Source organism: Pelecanus crispus, chromosome 9, assembly GCF_030463565.1.
Source record: "Pelecanus crispus isolate bPelCri1 chromosome 9, bPelCri1.pri, whole genome shotgun sequence".
Classification (NCBI taxonomy): Eukaryota; Metazoa; Chordata; class Aves; order Pelecaniformes; family Pelecanidae; genus Pelecanus; species Pelecanus crispus.
The window spans coordinates 1,793,635-1,811,533 of NC_134651.1; the positions used below are offsets into that span (position 1 = coordinate 1,793,635).

The following is a 17,899-nucleotide window of genomic DNA, read 5'->3' on the forward strand; positions in this document are numbered from 1 at the left end:
CAAAGCTGCTCCATAAGAAACCTTGCCGGATCATTAATACATTCCTTATTATTTTGTCTTCAAAATAAAGTTAACTTTAAAAACAGAAGTGCTTAAATGATATATGGCTTTAGAAATTAGAGCATGCTATACGGGTTAGCAAGAACATTACAGCAAACAAATGAAGACTTCTATGTAACTCAGGAGACATGCCAACTGGTATGAAAGTACTTGTAGGTTTATTCAACTTCAAAAAAAAAAAAAAAAGAATCACCATGACAACTCTTCCCTGACCCAGGTTTTTCCAATCCCTAGCCCTGTCAGTCAGAGTCACATCCGGAACTGGTGTGTCCTTGAAGACATACTACATTAGAGTGTGGCTGTCTGCAAAGGGAAAAGTCAGAAGGCAACCACTTCACTTTATACCCTCTGACACTGCACCTACCTCTTACTTAAGCGGTGGCCGAGTGACCCTCACGCCATTCCAGTTTGCTTCGCTTTCACGTACACCCCTGTTCTCAGGGGCAACACAACGCTCCTGCTGCGAGTGCTCTGCAGAGCCGCAGCACGCGAAGTTTATCAAAGTCTCGGAGCTGAGGGTGACAAGCAAGCTTTCCAAATATAAAATTGTTACCCTGTTACCTGTATTTGATTAACGTCAATGATCACCATAAGACAACAGCACATATTTTCAACAGCCACTACTGTTTCATAGGTATTGCACAACCCCAAGATAAGGTTTGGCAGGAAAGGTAACAGACTCACTTGTATGCCCATTTTTCCTACTTCTGCCCCATAAGCCCTTCCTTGGGAGACCTTTGCCAATGCCTTGCACGCTTAAGAGTCTGGGTTTTTTCAGCTTTTTAAGCTGGTTTCAAGAAACACGTGAACCATCCTCCAAGCCTCATCTCAGCTACAAAAGCACTAGTTTATTAAAAAGATATTCATTCACTCAAAACCCATCTCCCCCAGGCTAATATTATTTTCCAGTCTTAATTTGCTGTTCAAAAAAAGTTCTGTCATTAAACCACTGGAATTATTTTGAGATAAGACAGCAAGTACCTCCAGGTACAAAACAGACAGTGTCAAAGCACTAGCCCTGTCATTTCATTACAAAAGGGGATTTAAAGCTTTCTTGTAATATCTGTAAACTGTAATTCTTCTATGCACACAGTTACAGATATGTTTTCATTTAAAATACACCATAGTTCAGCTCACAGCTTCTGGTTGAGATGAGGAATACGTGGCCTGTTTTGCGCCAAAAGCAATGCCGGAGGGACAAAACAGCGCTGGCTTGTCCTGAGGTATAGTTGCCAAACCAACACCAATATTTTCAGCTCCCTGGAAGAAAAGGTACATTAAACCTGCCACCGAGGCACTGCCAGCTCATCCGCGTGAGGGAATAGCTCACGGGAGAGCCAGCAGATATTCCTACAGCAAAATGGATGACCAACAGGACAGACAGACAGCTGTGGGAATCGCTACGCTCAGGCCTCTCTTCCCCAGGCAGCTCAAAGCCTGGTGGGCTACAAAACGGGCAGAGGTGGCACTCTGGGACATGGTTTAGTCTGGTCTACCCTTGATTGGTTTAGTGTGGACTTGGTAGTGTAGGTTAATGGTTGGACTGGATGATCTTAAAGGGCTTTTCCAACCTAAACCATTCTGTGATTCTATGAAAACCAGCTAAAAACTCCCTCGAAAAGCACGGAAGGTACATCTATGCCATTGTCCTGGTTTGGGCTGGGATAGAGTTAATTTTCTCCCTAGCAGCAGGCACAGTGCTGTGGTTTGGATTTAGGATGAGAAGAATGCTGATCACACGCTGATGGTTTAGGTGTTGCTCAGCACTGCTTATGCCAGGCAAGGACTTTGCAGCTTCCCCTGCTCTGCCAGGGGCACAAGAAGCTGGGAGGGGGCACAGCCAGGACAGTTGATCCCAACTGCCCCAAGGGCCATTCCATACCATACGGCGTCATGGGCAGTATGGAAACTGGGGGGGTTGGCCGGGGAGCAGCGATCGCTGCTCAGGAACTGGCTGGGCATCGGTCGGCGGGTGGTGAGCAATTGCATTGTACATCACCTGCTTTGTATATCATTATTATTATTATCATTATTATATTATTATTATCATCATTTTACCTTATTTCAATTATGAAACTGTTCTTATCTCAGCCCAGGAGTGTTTCTCACTCTCACTCCTCCGATTCTCTCCCCCATCCCATAGGGGCAGGGGCAGCGAGCGATGGCTGCGTGGGGCTGAGCTGCTGCCTGGGGCTGAACCACAACAGCCATGTCAACCTGAACCAGTAATTCCAGTGTAAAACTCCTGCCTCGTGCTTGCTGCTGTAGGTTGGATGGGATGCGGAGAGGCCTCGCAGGGCTGCACCCATGCAGAGGCCGCCTTCGAGAGCCGGCAGCCCCGCACCTGGCAGGGCTGGGGTCCGCGCTCCAGGGATCTGCCGGAGAGCCGGCTGCGGTGCAGCCCTGCCCGCGCCCCGACACACGGGATCTGCCTTCCCTCCTCACAGTCTGGCAGCACCCGAACCTGCCCGTGGCACCGGGCAGCTGCCGCATCCTCATTCACAATTAAAGAGAATTTATTACCAAAAGCGTCAGCCTTTGCCAAATTGCTAAAAATGGATGCCCAATTTTTGAACACTAAAACCCATGCCTCGCAATACTGAGATTACTGGACAGAGACACAACAGTGCAAGTTCTACTGCAACAATATTTATTTTCCAATAAAGGAGAATATGATTTAACTAATAGTTTTGAAATTACAGCATTAGAAGAATATTAGTTTTCCAGCTCATCGGTTTTTCCTTTTTCACTGTCAAAATAGCTGGAAACTGGTACAAATACTAATTCCGCTAAAGAGCAAGAAAAGCCGATTAGGGAACTTCTACCTCTTACAGTAAATAGATAATGAAATGAGAAGATAACAACATCTGCATATTCATCAGCCAAATTTAATCTTAGACCTAAGCTGTCATGAAACCTTCTCGTGAAAAGTCAGCTAGCAATGAATAAAATTTTATATTAGCTACACGAAAAACTTGTCATTTTTATCAGATTAAAGTTTTTATCAACTCTACTAATTTGTTGTTAATGAAGACACAGTTCTTTTGCAAGCTGACAAATATACAAAGATGGAAGGGGAAAAACACTTGGCGTTAGAACTCAACCGCCTGATACACCGGCTCAAGACAGATCCCACACATGAAACTCCTCCTTTCACCAAAGGATCCATCCAGTGATAGACACAGTGTTCTTTAAGGTAGCTACATGTTCAACGAAGCACCGAGAGGCAGTTTTTTCAGGCTTTGTAGGCACTTTTTCAATCTATGTTAACTTTAATAAATAAATTCTTTAATGCCCTTCTTGCATATACATTTTCAGTTACGCCTGGTTGTCTCAAGGAATGACTTGTGGATATTTTGCTACATAAATCAGAATATAATCCAAAATATAAATTACTGCATTATTATCTTGTCCTGCTTTCCCAAGCATCATTATGAAACTTAAATTGAAGCTGACTATTTAGATATAAGCCTGAATTCTGCAGTCTACGTCTGGCATCTTTAGCACTGTAGCCTCAAGCGCAGGGCTTGCATGAGGCTTCAGCAGAGCTAATTATAAAGCATTGCCCATCAGCAAACATCAAGCCGAACGTATACGTGCAATTCGGCAAAGATTGAATATTGTTCCCCCAAAACTCTTGTGCTCTAATAACCAAAATAGACCATTTTACTGTATAAAAAGTAAAACATAATGCATTTTATGCTCACATTCATTGGGCACAAAAGTTCAAGATCACCGAAGCAAAAAAAATCCTACAAGAACCTGCACAAAAGCTGAGCTTCTCAGACTGAAATGGGTGGAAAAACACTGCAGTAACACCTGCCTTAAGCAATCTCTTACGAAGCTGCCCCAAACTGGTTATGTAACAGCAGTAGGTGCTCATTTAATAAAGGTGGTGCACAATTGCATCCATTACCTTTGGGAAATCTTTGAGATGATCTCTCCAAATAAGCAATTGCCTTGGACTAAGTCTCTCCCCCCTCCTCAACTTGGGATGTCTGTAAGTAGGCAATTTGGAAGAACCGTTGGAAGGATGAGCTGGATATTCCTGAAACAAGAGGCTAAGAGCACACAGAGGAATCCAGATCAGCAGTCAGCAATTTCCCCTACGCGTTCGCTGGTGGCTGGGACAGACAGCTCACTGCACATTGTCAGATGGCAAAATAATTACTGAAAAATACTGGCCGCTTAGTGCCAGCACAAGACAAATATTTGAGTGGCCTACCTCGAAGTGCCATTTGAAGTAAGTGGAAGCACCAATATCCACGGCAGCGCCGCACCAAAGCTGCGCTGCAGTGGCTCAGGACCTCAATATTGAAGCCTAGAACCAAGTCCCCATTCTTGCCACTTTCCCTTTCCCAGGGGCAGAAGAAAGTGTTATCACCACAATGTTCTCCATCCATTTCCTCGGTAAGACATCAGAAGGCAGACATTCAAAGCTGTCAAAATGCCCAACATGACTTAAGTACCTATCCACCTTACAGGCTTGGCCCTTGGTTTAGTACATCCAGTCAATGGTCTTTCAGAGGTGAAGTTACCGAGTAACCAAACCTGCTCCATCCATTACAGTCTGAATGCAGCAAGGTTGCATGAAATCACTGTTTCCCTTCAAGCAGAAGGTTTACACCAACCAACATAAATTTTGGAGTTAATTTCCACAGATGGTCACAAGCGCGAGTGAATTCCAAAAAACTTCAGGGAAAAAAAAACCTTATCAGATGTAAAGTTAATAAATGCAATTATCTAGATGCAGCTTCCAGCTGGGGAAGTACTTACGTTGCTGACCGGCAGGCACTGGGAGCGTGTGCCACAGGAAGGGTTATTACATACACACTGGGGTTTTTTTCTCCTCTATACTTTTAGCCCCAAACATCTGCTAGCAAAGTAGATGGATGTTTGGTCTGACAACACAGCCATTCCTACATTGTTATAGCCAGCAAACAAAGCATGCTTGAAAACCCTGAGAAAATTTTAAAAAAACAAAATAAAATAAAATCTTTTTCCAAGCCTAGAGGCACGATGTACTTTGTATTTTGGCACCATTTGCAACAGGAAGGAAAAGAAAGTGGGTTCATCAAGTCCTCAAGGCTATTCCGAACATTATAATTGCTTATCTACTGTATTCTACAGAAACTGCTAAAATAGCTTAAACCCAGATCTGTCTTCAGTTTGTTATTCTCTGTGTGCACACACTGTGCTGTATCTCGCTGTTACTGAAGACGACTGACATTTTTGCTTCTAGGCAGATAAGACTCCCTAGACCACAAGACACAGCAGCAGCCTCCACTTCTGTAACCAAAAATTTCAGACATAAACAGATAAGAATTTTAATATCCTGCAAATGCTGTTATTAGCAGCTTTTCCTAATGAAAGTATAAAATTATGAGAAATCCTTAGGCAATTTTGATGCATATAGTACTTCAGCATTACACGTATGAATGTTCAGTCATTACTCAAAGACGACCCATGAAAGCCCTGTGGAAAGGCACACAGTTGTGTACCAATACTTTTTCTTGCCTAACAACACGGAAGTGTCTCAAAGCATCATTATAATGTGGTAGAGAGAAGCCTGATCTGCGCACGGCAGCGTTTTCCAGAATGGAACAGAAACAATGCTGTTTGCATTTGCTGTTCACTGTACACGGGAATTGAATTGGGACCTCTTCAATAGTCTTCCAGCCTTACGTTCACATTGCTCAATATATTGCTCGGTACTAATTACATTACAACTTCAGAGCAAGAGCACAGATAGGATGCTTTAACAGTTTTTCCGAAAGTTACCAATCTCCACCTCAAAGTACGTTAGTTTTTCCTGTGTCTACACACTCGTGGACAATTCTCAGTTTGCTCTTGTGCCAACTTTCCCCATCAGTTCAAATAAGCCTTTTCGTCCCTGAGCTTCCCCTTCGCAACGCATTTCTAGTCACATCCCCTCTCAATCTTTGATTTTCCAAGCTAAACAAGCCAGACTCATCTCGTCTCCACTTCCGTAGTCCTTTTCTCTGCCTGCTTCCGAGCTCCCCTTGCTTGAGTACTGCTTACCAGAACTGCTCTAGGCTGGGCCTTGCAGCACTAACACCTCCGCATTACTCCATGACACTCAAAATTGCATCTGCCTTCAACTAATACATCACACAAGCACGGTGCTGTCCTCCTGTTGCCATATCTCCGATGTTTTGTCCTCCACCACCTCCTCACTTGCAGCTGATGGTCTCCCACACTGGAGCAGAAGCATTCACTGTTTCTCTTCCAAGTGAGGTTCTGTGACACTCACACAGAGGCACTGTGCGCTCCAACAGGTTATACCTGCAGTGTCATTTGGGTGTTTCTGCTCTTAAGTTTTTTTCCCCTTTGGTTGGGGTTTTTTTGTGTTGGTTTTTTGCTTTTTTTTTTTTGGTTGGTTGGTTGGTTTGAGGTTTTTTTGTGGGTTTTTTTTTTTTATGTTTTGGGGTTTTTGTTTGTTTTTACACAAAACGTTTAATCTACCCCAAATAAACACAGAGCTTCAGCATTCTTATTTATGCAGTCCACAAAGAGTTTCTTGCACTTAAACACCTCAGCTGGGGGTGAACAAATGCAACACCGCCTATTCAGATTCGTAAAGCAATGCAGGTCCCAGAAGGGTACGAAGGAAACACCAGAGATGAACACAGCTGAGCAGCAAAGTTCATACTCTGTGCCTCTGTAGATGCTTCCAGTGTCCTGAAGTCTCTACAGAGAAAGACGTTCCTCTGCTTTTTAAGAACACCAACTGATGCAGTGGGGTATTTTTATCTGGCTGGGCTGCACCTCAGGTGCAACAGTTCTTCCAGATTACAGGTTCAATTACAGATAACAACCCTGCCACTGTAATGTGACCTTCCAGACAAGCCTGATACAACTGAATTAGTCCATTGCTCCGAACGAAGGAGTGCAGTTTAGATAATATGAGCAAGACTGAATTAGTATAACATCGTACCAATAGCAGTCCAGTCCCTATTGACACAGATCTGGGAAGAGGTGGAGAGGCCAGAAGATAAAATTAGAATCTAAGAGAGAGAATTAATTACAATTATGGAAATGTAATTTAAACAAAAAAGACTGTATTTCTGAGAGAACTTAAGAAAAGATAATTGGCATAAGTAACTGACTCTAGTAAGATAAGTACAAACAGCTACTTTCAGAACTGGTGAGACAACATCAGCTATTTGATTACAGAATATTAGCATTCATAAATGTAGAAAAATAAGCTAATCAACAGCTCTGTGTGCTTGCTCCCTGAAGAGCCATGCTCTCAATGTCAGAATATGAAACTATAACAGTAATAACTAAAAAAAAAAAATCATGAAAACAATGCATAGATTAGAATAGACACTAAAGCTGGACACATATAACCCAAACACTGAAATGTCAGCAAATCACAAGGGGTTGGATCACGGTACCTTCCCTGCTAACAGATAGTACCCTTCCCACATCGGAAAGAAAATCTAATGCAAACTCAGGATTTCCCAGTGGTGTAAAAAAGCATTAAACAAGTACAATTTCCTTACGTCTGCTGGAGAAAATACAGTCTCAGACACAGGTAAGTCTCAATTTAGTTGTTTGGCATTTGCTTACTCATGCAAAGCCCAAAGTTCACTGCTCAGCCGCACTTGGTCTGTCCGAGAGAGGCAAGGACGACGGATCTTAACTGCAAAGCTGCCATCAGGAACGGGGGCGAGCACCCGGCCCGCTCACCCGACCCGTCCCACTGCCCTTTGTCAGGACCTACAGGATCAGAAGGCTCCCTGACAAAAACCAAATCCTTAAAAAGCTCTGTCAAGCCTCTTATCTATATCAGCACAGTCCCACAGGAAACCATCTTCTCTCAAGCATCAGGAGGAACATGCTAATTCCTGGGGACATGCACATGTCTCCATGCATCATGCTGTTGGGAACTGCCACCTCTATCACTGTCCAGTGGGGACTTCAGCTCCCTCCATATACTCGGAGTGAAAGTAATTGTCACCGCAGTGTCTTGCTTCGGTTGAAGAGACAAATGGGAAGCCCTGAAGGATTCTGTCAGGGGAAAATAATTAATCCTGTCCGGTCATGACTGAAACACAAATAAATTAAGCCATAGAATCTTTCTGGTCTAGGATTCCTGCTAATTTTGTCTTCTACTTTAGAAAACTATCACTTTGCAGATTCATCACTCGATAGCCGTTCATGGATTACCGGACTTTGCGCTAATGAATCGTTATCCAGCCTTCGCACCATTAGCAGGATAAAGACATCGTGCTGCTCTACGATAAAATACCACCTCAAGTCACAGAGTATGGACCAGACTTCCCTTTCACTTGATCGGGAATAGCAAAACTGCAAACACACATCCAAAACAGAGCTGCTCCAGTTATATGCTCAGGCTAGAGAGCAGACTGCTGCCTGGAGAGAAGTGCGATTAATGGGCATTTACTGAAACACTACAAGAGGGCTCTGACTCGGCAAAGGGGTACCTGGGTGAAGACCCCTGGGAGACAACTCTCTCCTCTCCTTCCACAACATCAGGGAACTCAGAAGGAACGCGATCCCACCACAATCAGCGGGACCACACAAGTGGCCTAATAAATCCCAGGAATGAATCTCAGGTTCATTTGAGAAGCAGAACAGTTGTGCCTGGAGACGACAGGTTCACCAGTGACAGATTTGTGAACCATCTTCCCTGTAATGTGTGTCCCATGCAGCGCACAGATGAACTAATATGACAATGCTGCTGTCAGGCTGACTTACAGAAAAGTTATTAACGTTGTTCTGGTGTCCCAAACAGAACTAGCAGTGCCTATGGGCAAGAAAAAAGCAGCACAGGGGAAACTGGTGTTATCTCCGAATAGGCTTTCGTTAAGAAGATGCACAAATTGACACGATTAATTCTCCCACTAAACCATTAGCTTCATCGATGGCGACGTAACCACAGTGACAAAAATGCAGATACATTTTGGTTTACAGTGAGTTGAATTGTAGTTCTGTGAGCTGCAAACTTCCCCAGCTTCCTGACAAACACAGTGAAAACAGAGATGTAGGTTCTTTTGGGGGAAAAAATTACCTTTGCTTTTGAAAAAGATGAGTATTTCTATCTTTAATTTATAAGCATTCCATGCTGCTGTTATTAATAGTGCCACAAGTCTGCCCTAAAGTGACAGCTTTTACTCACTGACCTGAAAGGGAATAAGGAGTACAAAATTTGGGCCTCTCAGAAACAGCATTAGGAAGTCACTCCCCCAGTAGGACAGGTAAGGGTCCAGCTGTTGTCTTAGATTAGACCTGCGGGAGTCTATTCCAGGCAGGGACGGCTCCTGAATCCTGGTGGTCCCTCACCCAGTGCAGGAGCACGGGCTGGGCTCAGCACTGCTCCGTACCCCGTGCCCAAGGGTAAGGCCACCCAGCAAAGGGAGAGAAACCTGCGTGGGGAACGCACACGCTCTTGAGTTAGTTGATGTATCAAGTTTTAAGCATACAAAAAGACATCCTGAAAAGGAAGTGTTTTATATGAAAACGTCTTCAGAGTATTTCCCAACTTTGCTATTGGAAGGATACTTCAATGGCTGAATGATCACAGCACGTAATCTGTAATGGCAAGAGACTAAGATGTGAGGGGTTGACAGGGGACTAATCAGGGATCACTAACAGGCTTCTAACAGGGTGGGGGAGTACCCATCCCTAGAGGGGCTCAAAAAACGGGCAGACGCGGCACTTGGGGACATGGTTTAGTGGGCATGGGGGTGTTGGGTTGATGGTTGGACTGATGATCTTGGGGGTCCTTTCCAACCTTAATGATTCTATTCTAGTTTTACTTTCATTAAAAAATAATCCAGCTACCAAGACAGGAAACATGAAATGAATTATTCCTCTCCCCTGAATTGGTTTAGTAGTGGACTTGGTAGTGTAGGTTAATGGTTGGACTGGGTGATCTTAAAGGTCTTTTCCAGCCTAAACGATCTGATGATTCTATTTCGCACAAACATCCGATCAATACTTGGAAGTCAAGCTCTTCCTGACACTTTCAATTCCTCCTCCCTAGGAGCACAAAGGATGCACACCTGCAAATTTCACCAGAGCAGTTCCAGAAACGCCTCAGGAGGAAACGTGTCAGTGTAAGGCAGTGCCAGACCGCGCGAACACAACTAATCCGTTTCACTCCAAGCACAACCACCCTACACCCAGAGCAGCATGGCCCGCGGCCCGTGCTCCAGCTCTGCCCGTGCCCAGGCTGCAATGCGTGGGGCACAGCCGGAGCCCCCTCCCCGCCAGCAGCGCCTGCGGAGGAGGGAGGCGGCGCAGCGCCGGGCCAAACGGGAGGCGGGGGGGGGGGGGGGGGGATGTGCTCAGGGCCGAGCCCCCCGCCCGCGGCCCGGCGCAAGGACCCCGCGGCGCCGGCAGCACCGGGCCGGGAGCGGCGCCGGAGCGCCCCCTGGCGTGCCCGCCCCCCCCCCCCCCGCGCTCCCGGGGCGGCGGCAGCGCCGGGCACCCCCGGGCACCCCCCGGGCACCCCCCGGGGAGGGCAGGGCCGAAGCAAGGCTTCCGCAGGACCGAGGGCTCCCCGGCCCCGAGCCAGCCTTCCCAAGGAGGCATTTCCCATTTCCGCGCCCCTCGGACCTTGCGGTTGCGGCGGGGAACAGAAGCAGCCAAACCCGTAAGGGAACCGGTCACTTACCGTGAAACACGCCGTTGTCCACCAAGAAGTGCCTGCAGTACTGCAGACTTTTCTTATCCAGACTCCAGTAACTCATTGTAAGGTGACTTGCTGCTCACCATCAAAGGCAGCGACCCTGCAAAGCGAGACAGAGCACGGATCATCAGGAGCTCATTCGCAAGAAACGCGTAACCCCCGCAAGCACTGGAAGAGGGTTTATTTGCGCCCTTTATTCAAAACAGCCCCTTCGCCTCCCACACAGCATTACAACCAGTGTAGCCCTTGGCGCTCCGAACGCGCCCGCCTCGGAGGGCGCAGGTGGAGCACCGGGACCGAGCTAGGGACGGGGCGTCAGCCGCGCTTACGGCGAGCAAGTTTAAGGCTGCCGAAGGGAGCCCACCCTGCCCGGCAGCCACTGCGCCCACCACGGGCGCCTGTTGTTACAGTCAACCCCCACAGCCCCTGCAGGCGACTGTGGAGCCACGGAGAGATGATCAATTTAATCCATTTAATGACGCTGTCCCGTATTTAAACACACTACAGACGCGTCAGACCACACCACAAAACTACAAATTCTCCCCAGGGAAGGTTACCAAAAAAGTGAATCAAAGGTAATTACCTCCGGATTTTGAGACCACAGAGTAGCATTACGTGGATGCAGAGCCCCCCCAGCGCTCCCCCTGCCCTTGGCAGACATCCACCCGCGGGAGCTGGAGTCGAGCTCTCCTGGGGACGGGCAGCCGGAGCAGCACCTCTGAGGAGGCGCAGTTACGTCAGCCACGCAAAACGTGTGTCCTCCAGCCCCAAGGGATCCCGACTTGCGTCCTCCAGCCCCAAGGGATCCCGACTTGCGCCCTCCAGCCCCAAGGGATCCCAGCTTTGCGCGGGGCAAGTGATGCTCTCAGCTCAGAGCGTCGATGCTACCCTGTGCTAAGCACGGGATAAACTGTCAACCTGCTCTACCATCTTTTCTGCTTCCCCTGCCTCCATCCCAGCCCGTGACACAGCTATCACCAGTGGGACCAAACGGAACAAGCGGGAGCAACACCCCTCCTGGGAAATGCCACCAGCTGAGCACACCCCAGAGCACCCGGGAGCCTCGACGGCTGCCTGAACCAAGCGTCTATCAGCAGGCTGAAGCCCACATCGCTGCACAGGAGGAAGATGGGGATTCATCTCTGAACCGTTGCACTCTTTTTGGAGGCAGTCTGCAGAGAACTGCCCAGGAGAACGCGGCAGCCGGGCAGCAACCCTTCCCTGCGTGGGTCCGTGCTGGCCCCTGCCTTCGCTGCTCGCCTGCCAGGGCTGAGGCTCCCAGCGCTGTCACCCGATGAGTTTTGCCTCTAACGCCAGCAGCGTCAGAGCCAAGCCCACCACAGCATTCACGGGTAATTTGCCGCAGATGCTACCACCAATAAGTGCTGGGAGTGGAGAGCAGTCTTTTTGGACGCAGGCCCCAGTGCTCTGCCAGGCCAAGCCCCCGACCGCCAATTTTTCTTGGATCCAGCCAATAATAGTTATAAACCAGTTAAAATGGAGACGCGCAGCAAGCCAGCGCAAAACAAAGGCCAGCCAAGCGAGGGGAACGCGAGTGGCTGAAGCCAATCGCTGACAATGAGGTGAGAAACAACCCCCCTTCAGCTCCAGGAGCATTTCCATCGCAGCCTCTCCACTGTTCCGCTGCCGCAATCTGGGACAATGGGAGCAATCAGAACAATTATTTTCAGAGACCTAAACAGTAGAAGTTAACTCATTAATAAGCTGGTGGCTATAACTCAAAACAAGGCTGTATTTGTCTGAGTCATTTCATTGAACTTGCATTCAAAGAACTTCAGCCTTTTGTTTTGCAAGTTGGACCTTACAAAAATCCATCCCACCCGGCAGGACTTATTATGCACAGTTATGGTTATAGCCAAACAAACCAGCATTTCATATTTCTTTGATACTTGCTGCTGGGGGAGGAAAAAAACCAACCCAGAACAAAAAACCCATGGACTCCTTGATCTCCTGTTCCGACACCAAATCCTTTCAAGGGATCCTCCTTCCCCCTTTGCTATTTTATCAAGTTCAAGACTCGCATTTCAGCAATGCAGATACCCCTTCCTGTTACAAGCCTGCTTTGGTCTCCTGTTTTATCTCACTCCCACCTTCACTCTGGTCAACCCAGCTGCTTTCTCGCCCACACTTGGCACAAACAACGCCAACTGTCTTTAAGCAAAGCACCAGCAGGATGTAAGGACACTGCTGTTCAAGCCTCCTCATAAAACTACTTCCAGGGGGGGCCCAGCAATGAACCCCCCCAGATGAAATGCCACAGCATGCTGTAAACTTTGCCCAGGCTGCAGCTCTGCTGAGGACCACAGTTCTATTTTGCACAAGTGATTTCAAAAGAAAAAGGAAAACAACCTTAAATCACAGCCAAACCGACTCATATTATCCTTAATGATCAGTTTAGCTGGGTCATTTCCTGGGACCCAATGACTGTACTCAGCTATAAGGGAAAAGAAGAACCTGGAGAACTTTTCCCCTTCGCCATGCATCGGTGCGATGAATGCTGTCTCCTGCAGTGGTGAAGGTGAAGCAGCTGATCGTGAAGAGCCCAGAAATATCTGCCATTTCTGGTCCACCTGGAAACAGCCCCAGTCCCATCTCTATCACGGTCCCCTGCAATGGCTGAGCGGACCCCCTGTCCCCCACCATCATCCCTGCCACTTTTGTCAGTCACTTCTCAATTGATTCAACTCACAAACCCAGGAAAAAAAGAGCAGGCTCTTCCTGGAGGGCCGGCAAGCTGAGTGAGCTCAGAGAAGGTTCAACAACATTGGCACTGTGAAGGCGTAGCAGCATCCTGCGACGTGGAGGCAAGGCAGAGGGGAGCTGGCTTCCCCCTCTCCTGCCAGCGAGCTGTTGGATCCCATGGGCTCACGGACACCCCAGCCAGGGCTGCTCCCGTCTGGAAGGGGGCAAGGTTTTCTTCTGCAGGAGAAGCAGCTAGCATGGAGGTGAAGCCAACAGCTTGGTGAAAAAGTGTAAAGTGATGTTTATGTTTAGTTGCACTGTTGATCAGCCCAAGTATTAGACTGATAGGCAAATACCCATCTGATAGCTACGGCGTTTCTGCTGCAGGTTTGTGAGGAGGCTGTTCAGTTGCAGGTGTGGGATTTGCCTCTGTGGGCAGGAGAGATGGTCTGAATGATCCACTGCAGGTGGGAGCCAAAACCGCCTGTTTCTGTTTTGCTCTAACTAAAACTATCAGAGTCTCCCTTACAGCATGTGTTTTGGGTATGGCCCATGTATTGTTTACACTAAAGGCATATTTTACTAAAATTTGGAACGCTAAGCAGTAATACCCGTTACCTCTGCCAGACTTCATCGTCTACATTTCTTGGACTTTTGCCCTTGCCAGCCATGAGCTTTCATTATAGCTTGCCATAACTGGGGCCACTCTTCTAGCGTTAATTAGTAAGGCACAAGCTGTTAGTTACTTTAAATGTGTAGGAATACTTCTACCATCGTGGTCCAGCCTACTGCCAGGCTTTTTGCTTTAGGCTATAAAAAAGACAAGTGGCACCATGTTTTAATTAAGAAAATCGTATCAAATATTCATCACTAAGAACTTACATAAAAATAAAAAGAGATCTTATCTCCTGCTCAGCTCCCACACAGAACTCATGTCATTGGGGGGGAGATTTATGGGGGAAATGTTGCTATTGAAATATATATATATGCAGTGCCTCTGAAAGAAACCCTTCGGCCCCCTCCCCTCCCTTTCACAGCTCATGCCGATACAATACTCCTTTGTTCTTGCACAAAGGGCTCTCCCGCACCACCACGGTGGCCCCTTGGAACAAAGGTTCTCCCTGGCATGTCAGGGATGAAGGCAGAATCCCAAAGTGGCTGCATCAGCTGACACAAACATCCTGTAAGAAAACCTTCCTAAGAAACACCAGCAGTTACTTGGATGGCCCTCAAAGTTATTTGCTTTCTCTGCTACAGAGCTCTGGAAGAGCCCAGCCAGCATCATGCCTTACTGTATCGTACCAAAAAAAAAGCAAACAAAAACGCAACCAACCACACACTTTGGGCCAAATACCACCCTTTCAAAATGAATGTGCACTTAGGAACTTAACTGTACCTAAATGTGCACCATTTCAACAACGATGACATAGTAAAAAAAAGAACATCCCGTTTATGTCATAGACCAGAATGTTATACAGGCTATACCTGTGTAACTTATTTTATACATGTAGAATAAGCTGTAAAAGTGCCAGTAAGCATATAATTATGTTTAAATAGGAAAGGACTGTACCACCAAAACTATTTTGGCAAAAAGTTACCGAAATCCTGAACAGATATAAAGCTGAGTTCAAAACTAGTTTGTGTCATTGCTTGATAACGCAACCAGTTCAGAAAGAGAGTTGAAAACACTCCTAACTTTTTCGCTCTGCAGGTTTCTCAGCTTAGGGCTATCACTCTTTCATGACAAGCAAAATTCCTGCAGGTTCAGTCCTGAGCCTGGCACATTCATTCCAAGAGGTAAATCAATCGGTGCTTCAACCTGAGCAAATAGATGTTACTCCAGTGTGTCAAGAGTCCATCTACTTTATATCTGGATAAAGTGTATTAACACGTAAGTTGAGCAAGGGAGTCCGTTACGTGGTCTACAGAAATGCAGGAACTTGAAGGAACTGTATCTTCCGTTTTAGCTAATTAATTTCCATTAAACATGCGTCAGCTGCGTTATTTTAGTACTTTGAGTAGCGTTCTGTAAGAGGTGTCCTTCCAAAGAGAAGAGCAAGAGCTATGATTAGTCCTACTGAACTGTACTTTACAAAAGAGTTATTAACAGAAGTAAACCGATTTTGCTCCAAGAAATTTGATACAAAAAACATTTAACTTATGTACACATGTGTGTACGCATGCACATGTCTGTGTAGACATAGATGGATGAGATGAACAAATATGATTTTTTTTGTTCCACAAGATAGTGGCTGAACTCCTCACCAGGAAAGTGTTATGTGCATGCTTTATGAAATTATTTGACTACAAAAGTTGTAGAGATGAATGTATAAGATACTTCGGAACTTCGCAGAGGATGCATATGCTCTGCCTATGTTGTGATAGATGCTTCTTATTACAAGGGCTTAACACCGAGAACGTAACACCTGACACCTCCTGGTCTCACAGTATTCTGCAGTTTCCCGTCTTGCACAGAAAAACCCCATGCTTTAGTGAGTTGTGCAGAGAAGTAGGACGCTCATTCCAGGGAATCACAATGCATTTATCAGCAGCTGGAGGGCGAGCAGCACTTGAGCAAAACATGTTCTCAGCTCAGGCTGACTGTTAGGGTTAGCAGTAAACTATTTTAAAAAGCAGCAGCATAATCTAAATATTTATCTGCACTATTTAACCTGGACACTGTGCAGGTGCTGAATGTGAAGAGGGTACTAAGCACACGTCCATTTAGCAAGTGGGTTTGAGTCCTGTGCGCAGCTCTCTTGAGAACCCTCAGACAGATTAATTGGTAGTTAAGTGAGCAGTAACAGGGTAGAGAGATTGCTAATCTCACCTTTTCTCAGCTGCCCTCTCCCCTCCTTGTTTCTGAAGCACTTCAACAGATAATATTAAGTCAATCAGATAGCATGAATGGTTCCTACTAACAGGACAGATACTGCAGTTCACCAGCACTTCCCTCTGACAAAACCACAGCTCCAGTTTCACAGCTTGCAGTTCCAATATCTACCCAGTGAACACATTTTGAAAGTATGATTTATAAAAAATTTATTCTTTTCCTTAGCACAAAATGGTGTATGGTAAAAACAACCACTTTGAGAAGTTCTACCAAAGCTAAAAAAAAAAAGTGCATGTGCCTGGCAATTCTGCCTTCAACAGAAAAGGAAGTCCAGAAAACAGTGAGTATTCAGAGGGCTCTAGATTTTGGAAGCTTACACCTATTTTGGATACCTGTTCATGATAAATTTTACAGTGAAAAACAGTTCAGAGATACTGGATGCTACAAGTCACAAAGGAAAAGTATAATAAAGAAAAAAAAAGAAATAAGTTAGAAATGAGAAGAGCAGCAATACAGAGTCAAGGCAAGGACACACTAAGTGTGTGATTGGAAATAATACTGTATTAGCTCCAGATATGGCCAGGGAGTGCTCTTATAAGCATTAGAGACATCTGTATGGGAGGGTGGAAAGACCATCTGGCTGGCACTAAGTAGCAGGAATACACTGTCCAGAAACACTGGTCTTTAATCTGGCAGCTCTGATTGTGGTGGGGGCACCCAGAATCTCTGCTGAGTGCCATCATGTACTTCCAGTTATCGCAAACAGAAAAAATAAACAGCAAATCACAGTACAAATAGTATTTTGAACGTTCCTTGGAGAATACTGAGGTAGTATTCAAAGGCTAAGCAATTTTGCTTCACAACAGATCTACATATATTATTGGAACAGAGACAGGTTAAATGATTTACCTTAAGTTTGAGAGTGAGCTAAAGGTTCACTTGCACACCTCAGGCACAGAGCGGGGGCTGCCCAGACGGGATCGCTCTTTCTGTACAATCTCTTATTCCTATAAAGACAGGTTCCAGAGCAAGCTCTGCATCGTTTCTAAAGGTGCCATCAGGACTCAGCAGCTTGGCAAACACATTGCAGTGGAAACCGGAGAAGACGCTTAACACTGAACATGCTCTCAGTGGTCCAAGGGCTCAGCCCTTTGTTATGCTAATCTTACGAAATAACAGATACTGAGGAGAGGGAGCGGAGCCATTACACCATGATGTGCAACCAGGAAAATTGATGTTTTCACCAGCTTGCTTTCCCTGCAGCACGTTACAATATGCTGCAGGATTTCTCCTAGGTTAATTTATCAGTAGCCATCAACAGGAACTTCTTTCCAGGCTTTATACATTAGAGAAAGAGCTGCTGTTTCCAGTTCATGTTTTTACTTTCTAAAGAAAGTATCAACAAATCCTCTTGTGGAACAACATTCAAGCTTTCAGAGACCAGCTGCTGCACAACATGGGCTGTATTTTTTTTTTAAACAGTAACCACAAAACAAAGTCGCCATCAAATGAAAAGCTTAGCCATAGTTAGACCTGAAAACCGAATCCGAAGAGATTATAAAATCCTAATATGACAGTATTTCATGGAGCATCCATCCATCTGCAGTTTTGGGCTTCTT

General features: G+C 46.0%; 1 protein-coding gene across 1 annotated transcript in view; it reads right to left on the reverse strand.

Moving 5' to 3' along the window:
* The window catches only part of PLCH1 (phospholipase C eta 1), a 72,233-nt gene extending 61,428 nt beyond the window's left edge, over nucleotides 1–10,805 (reverse strand). The window contains exon 1 of the mRNA XM_075716350.1: nucleotides 10,730–10,805. Within this exon, the coding sequence (XP_075572465.1) occupies nucleotides 10,730–10,805 (76 nt within the window). The remainder of the gene's footprint in view (nucleotides 1–10,729) is intronic.
* Nucleotides 10,806–17,899: the final 7,094 nt, after the last annotated feature.